Consider the following 6,453-nt stretch of genomic DNA (forward strand, 5'->3'; position numbering starts at 1 on the left):
GGGAAAATTTCATTTTGTTATATTGAAATAAGTTTAATACCTTTATTTTTCAAAATTTTATGACGGCACCTTGATTTTTTTTTAAAATCATTTTTTAAGACATAAAAAAATAAAAATATTTTTATTATAAAAATTCATCTATTGACTAAAATTTTAAAGAAAAAAAATTTTTTAAAGGGATGAATTTTTAAAAAAGAATTATGTGTATAACAATTTTTAAAATTTTAGTCAATAGATGAATAAGGATAATTTTATTTTTTCGTCAAAAAAATGGCTCTGACGTAAAAAAATTATTTTGAAAAAACTCGAGATATCAACATAAAATAAAAAATAAAAAATAAAAAAAAAGTATTAAACTCAAATTTTGATATAATAGAGATACCACAATCCACATTTGTATACGAAGCTACGAGTATAATCAAACACGAAAAGAATTCAAATACAGCAAAGAAAGCAGGAAACCTCAACAAAGATCTTCGCGCGACGATTTCGGCGTGCGAGTCGTTGACGACATCGCCGTAGGGGCTCAATTGCGATCGGCCGATGCATTTCGTCCCGGTTCCAATAGCAACAACATCCAAATCTGCATTAAGAGGATATACGAAGCTACGAGTATAATCAAACACGAAAAGAATTCAAATACAGCAAAGAAAGCAGGAAACCTCAACAAAGATCTTCGCGCGACGATTTCGGCGTGCGAGTCGTTGACGACATCGCCGTAGGGGCTCAATTGCGATCGGCCGATGCATTTCGTCCCGGTTCCAATAGCAACAACATCCAAATCTGCATTAAGAGGAGTGAAAAAGTCAGTGAATTAGTTTCCCGAGAAAGAGTGGGAAAGTAGAATGCTAAGAGAATTTGAGGGAAAAAGAACCTCGACGAGGAGAGGAAAGGAGAAATGCGGCCAAGACGGTGACTTCGCGACCCTGAGGCTTCCCTTTCTTGGGAAGCGAGTTGTAGAGAGAGAAAACCGTGTCCGAAACCTGGTTTCCCCATTGGATTTCTGACAGTGACGGAGAAGAAGGTGGGATCGTTTCAGTGAAGCAGTCCATGGTTCGGAGTTTAGAGGGAGAGGAGCAGAAAGACGGTGAGAAGCGCGTACGTGTGGAGGGAGGAGTTGGTTTAAGGAGAAGTTCTAAGTTGGGCCTAGATGGGTTTGAAGCGGCCTGTAATTGTGATTCAATTGGACCTTTAGCTACTGCACCGGACTCACGGTCCAGCTTGAGTTTGATCGTGAAGGATTCGGGGACAATCGAGACTTGAATTAACTGTAAAAGAAAAAAAAAATTAAAGAATGTCATGTTATGTCATTATATTATATTTTAAAATACTTAATAATGTATCTTTTATATTATATCACATATAATAAGTTTTGAATAATGTACATATTCAATCGTATCAATTCAGATTATTAATCTTAATCGTCTTAATCCGATTATTATCTAGACTAATTTATAACATGAGTAATTATTTTTACACCCACAAAATTTATGAATGTCCTCACCAAACATAATCTATGTTTATGATATTTTTACCCTGCATTGAAATTATATTGAAGCCCATTAATATGTACTCTCAATAATTATGTCCATTCAAATACTATTCTTTCCAAAGAAATAAAAAAATCATACACCCACATTAACATTTGAAAGTATTTTTCAAAGGAACGAAAAAAATACCCCACATCTTTATTAACACTTTTCCATTTTTGTAAATCTTAAATTTTTTTCATCAAATTCTTTGAAAATTTCAATGGAAATTTCAATTGAAACAAAAAATTAAAAAAAAAACCATATTTCTTGAAAAGTCAACAAATACTAAGAAGACATTTGGTTCATAGATTAGAATCATGATATTAGAACCATTTTTGATTTACGTGTATTTTTTATGAGAAAAAACATTGTAGAGAACTATGAATCATGATTTAAATCATGGTATGAATCCCCTTACCAAACGTCTCCTAAATATGTATTTCTGATATTTTAGTTTTTTAGAATTTCTCTCTTTTTTTTTCCTGTTTGTTAGTTTCTTATGATAATTCCTTGGGTTTTCTTATAATTCAAACTTTTCTTATAACATTAGAGATCACTTTGCTAATGGATTACACCAATACGTTCAACTTTTAATTATAAAGGAGCACTAACAATTATATCTGAGGAAAAAAAAAAAAAGAAAGGCAATATTAATAAGCATATAAAGTAGCCAGACATTTTATTTATCTTTAACTTTTATAGAAGCATATAGAACTGTACTATTTTTTAATACAATAAAGGTAAGAAGATTGATGAATAATATAAAAATAATTTTTGTGAAGAAAGTTAGAAAACAATTAGAAGTTGTTTTCCTTATCTGTTTTTATTTTCTAGTACTTACAAACAATGTTACATTAAATTATTTAATTATTAATTAATAAATAGATATGACTATAACTAATAAATAGATAGTAATTACTTAATTATTAATTAATATTAAATTATTAATATTAAATTTGTAATTTTACTAATAAAAATGATGAATAAAAATATTAATTAATTATCTAGTTAAAGATTAATTACCAAAAATTGATTATATAATAAATTAATAATAGAATAATTAATAAGTTATTACAAATAAGTAACTAATAATTAATATATCAATCATGTATATTAATTATAATCCATTAATTAAAAAATAGTTGATAAATAAAAAAATAGTAATTACTCAATTAATAGTCAATATTAACTTATATAATAAATTATAATATACTAATCAATAGTAATTAATAATTGATGATTAACAATTCATCATTATTTAAAGAATAATTATCAAAAATTAATCATGTAATATATCAAATAATAGATTATAGTAACTAATTACTAATTATTTAATTATGTAACTAAAAGTTAATTATTTAAATAGTAAATCGAATATTAATATATTATTTATATACTAATATGAACTTCATATTCCTATCCAATTCAGCCAGCCAAACGAGGCCTAAGAATATAAGATATATCTTTTATTTTATGACATTATTGTATAGATTGTTCTCGATCTCGCTTGTCATTGATTATGATACAAGAATATGTTGAAAATGGTGTCCTAAAAGTATGAGATGTAATAAGATATTTATTATTTATTTAATAAAAGAGTTTATTCATTATTTTTTGTGCATATATTAATGAATATTTTATGAATATCAGTGAAAATTCCATAATTATTTATGTGACCTTAAATATTGTATATAAGTGGTATATGCTAGATGATAATATTTAAGGATAATAATCAAAACATTATTCGTAATGAATTTAATTAAAATTTAGAATTTTTAATTAAAACATTACTAATACATGTCATTCCCATTTAGAATGGAACAATGTTATCCGCACTGTTAATATGGTAAAATATTAAATGAGTGTATTACGCATAATGAGATTATGTAAAACGAAGTCACAGACACAATATGAATTTATGATAATTTTCGTTAAGTATAGAAATTCTAATTGAGTCTACCGATGGTCATATATAGGATGATCTTAATCCTGAGTTCTTAACAGACTCCTATTTATAGATTTGTGTCCTTTGATTTACTTGGTAGTATTTTGGAGACATGATGAAGTGAGTAGCCGGTAATCTTATTATACGAGATGAAATATATTCATTCTTGAGAAAGAAGTAGATAAATAATTCCCTTGCAGTGTTGATTCGGTACTTAGATTAGTAGGAGCGCTCTAGTTCATGAATTTATTTTATGAGTCACTATCCATTAGAGAATCAATGGTACTCAAGAATAAAGATGTAATTAGAGAGGTTAACGGATTTCATCTAGCTCAATTATGAAGTATTTATGGAGGATTGATCTATATGCAATGACTATATCAAATGGACACTTCACAATTTAGACGTAATTTATATCTATAATTACGAGAGTGCAATTCCAAGTTTATATTGGAGTAACTTTTGAAATTAATAGAATAAAAAAATTAATTAAAGAGTTTAATTAATTATTAATTTTATTGGAGCTTAGAATTATAAGTCCATTAGTACCCGTGGTGTTCTTGTAATTCTACAAGACACTAAGGGCAAAATGAGAATTTTAGAATTATAGAATTCTAAAATAAAATGCTTAAGCATAATTAATTGAGAATTAATTATAAATTAAATAATGTGATTATTTAAGTTCAACTTTAAATTTGAATTTTGAAACACACATGTGAAGGTGTTCACATGCTGTGAACGCACAACACAGTGTGAATCCCTTTGGGATTTAAATTGCTTGCTCTCCATGTTTATCCAATTAACTTATTTGATAAGTTGTCCAATTTGAAATTCAAATTGATTTAAGTTTGACTTCAATTCGAATTTGAATTTAAGTTAAAATTATACTCCATAATAAAATTTTGCCCTATTTTTTATCTACAAAATTGCGCCTACCACAGGGAGGAGTTTCCCTATGGTGGCCAGCCAATTAAGATAAGGGAGAAATGGATTTGTTTCAAAATCAAACATGAAGTGGGAGATAATTAACAAGCTTTATCTTAGAGATTGATGTGATTTGTCACAAGCGTACGAATCGTAAAAGTAATATAATGAGAGAATAACATATCGTTCTCACGAAGACTAGCTTAATAATTACTGAAATTTATATTTTTACTTTATCTAGACAAATAAAATCTCTGAGATAGATTAAAACAGAAAAACAAGCAAAATAAAATAACACAAATTATATGCAAAATAATTATGAGAAGAGATCAATGCAAGGAAAACACTAGAGCATACAAGTTTCACCAAGAGAGTTCCAATTTAATTCCAATTATTCACAAACATCGCCTCCCATTCATGTAGTAGAACAAAAAATCCTAATTTTTCTAATAGTCCTTCTGGGGATGCTATTAAAAATCTTTCTAATATGTAAATTTACTATCACTAGATGTAAATCCCGCCATCTTAGAAATTCATTAAGTTCTTTAGTTTTTCCAAAATTGCTCTCGCAACACGTAATCTATCTCTCGATGTCCTACGCACCTTACGGTTCCTTTTTTAGAAACTATTCCTAAAAATCTCCTTCTCAGGTTTCAATTTAGGTTTTCAATTCAATTCAATAAGTGATCAATTTAATGAAAGCATTAAGAACAATAAAAGAAACACATACGTGAATGGAAAACTCTTAGTGAATAAACTTCATTGAAAGAAAATAACGGAAATTAAATATTCATATCTTGGCTAAACTTGTAGCCCTAGTTTAGAAATTTAGATCATCATTGAAAAAGAAAACATAATGACAATAAAATTTAACATAAGAAATTTAGGAAAGAGTAAAACTGTTTGACGAATTCGAAGTTGAACTCCGTTGTCAAATGAATCCTCTTCTCCTTCGTAGAGCCTACTTCTCTCCTTCTTTTCTTAGCCAAAAAGATGTGGAAAATAATCCTAAAAATCCTATTTATAGAGTTTTGAATTATATTGGCATTGTCGTAAATTTCTGGAACTCCACATCACTCAAATTGGCAAAATTTTGAAGTAGCGCCGCAGCCCTACTATTTGGGCACCGCGGCCCTTTCCTAAAAAATAGCCTATACACGTGATGCTTCGAAGCAGAGCTGCGGCCCTAGGCGAAAAAGCCTAGGCTTTTTTCTCTCAGGTTTTTATACCACAAATGAACCATTTGAAGGCCTAGGCGCCATCTTTAAAGGCCAAGGCCTTCCAATATCAATTTAGCTCCAAAAATTACTCCGACACGCACCTACGAACTCTAAATGATACCAATCTGCAAAACCAACTAAAATTACGTAAAGTAACTACTAAAGCTACTCTAAAACCAACAAACACTCAATTAGATGTATCAAAAGATAAGCATAAATCTAATGTATCAAATACCCCCAAACTTGAGATTTTGCTAGTCCTCGAGCAAAACAAAAGTAAAGAAAAGAAAATAAAGAAACTAATAAGAAATCGAAGTACACGTGACAACTTGTTGATGTTTTCACAATCTTGCCTCAGAGATTCCACATAATTAGTACCCCAGGAGATGCTTCAGAAATCATATTCCATGTAGAATTTCAATCCTAATGCCAATTTCTACCTCACTTAAAGCTCCATGAGTGTATGTGTGTAAAGCTTTTCGATGTCAACCATCCGCCCTCGGATCATATTATGCAACCCAAGTTCTTTAAAAATGGATCTCTTAGTTTTAAGGATGTTTAGAACTCCATAGGCCAGTTTTTTCACATCACTTTCCACTAATGTAGAACGAACATCATACCAAAGATTATTAGGACTTTATTTGGCTTGTAATGTGAGGCTTGGGTTCAAGGTAGGATGATGGATACCACTTTTGCTTAAGTCACTCACGTGCACACAATCATACCATGTTCTTTCCTTGAGCTTCTTTAATTCTCCTTAATTCCCCCAAACTTACTTTCAAACCTCCATTTGTAAACCACTTTATTCATCATCAAAATTTTTTTTTCACAC

General features: G+C 29.5%; 1 protein-coding gene across 1 annotated transcript in view; it reads right to left on the reverse strand.

The window, feature by feature from the left end:
• LOC21400314 (tRNA-specific adenosine deaminase 1) overlaps positions 1-1,072 on the reverse strand; it is a 5,088-nt gene extending 4,016 nt beyond the window's left edge. The window contains exons 1-2 of the mRNA XM_024171928.1: positions 875-1,072; positions 663-783 (exon numbers count right to left, since the gene is read on the reverse strand). Of these exons, the coding sequence (XP_024027696.1) occupies positions 663-783; positions 875-1,052 (299 nt within the window). The 5' untranslated portion in view covers positions 1,053-1,072. The remainder of the gene's footprint in view (positions 1-662; positions 784-874) is intronic.
• Between the last annotated feature and the right edge of the window lie 5,381 nt (positions 1,073-6,453).

This window comes from Morus notabilis, unplaced genomic scaffold (genome assembly GCF_000414095.1).
Source record: "Morus notabilis unplaced genomic scaffold, ASM41409v2 Scaffold902, whole genome shotgun sequence".
Classification (NCBI taxonomy): domain Eukaryota; kingdom Viridiplantae; phylum Streptophyta; class Magnoliopsida; order Rosales; family Moraceae; genus Morus; species Morus notabilis.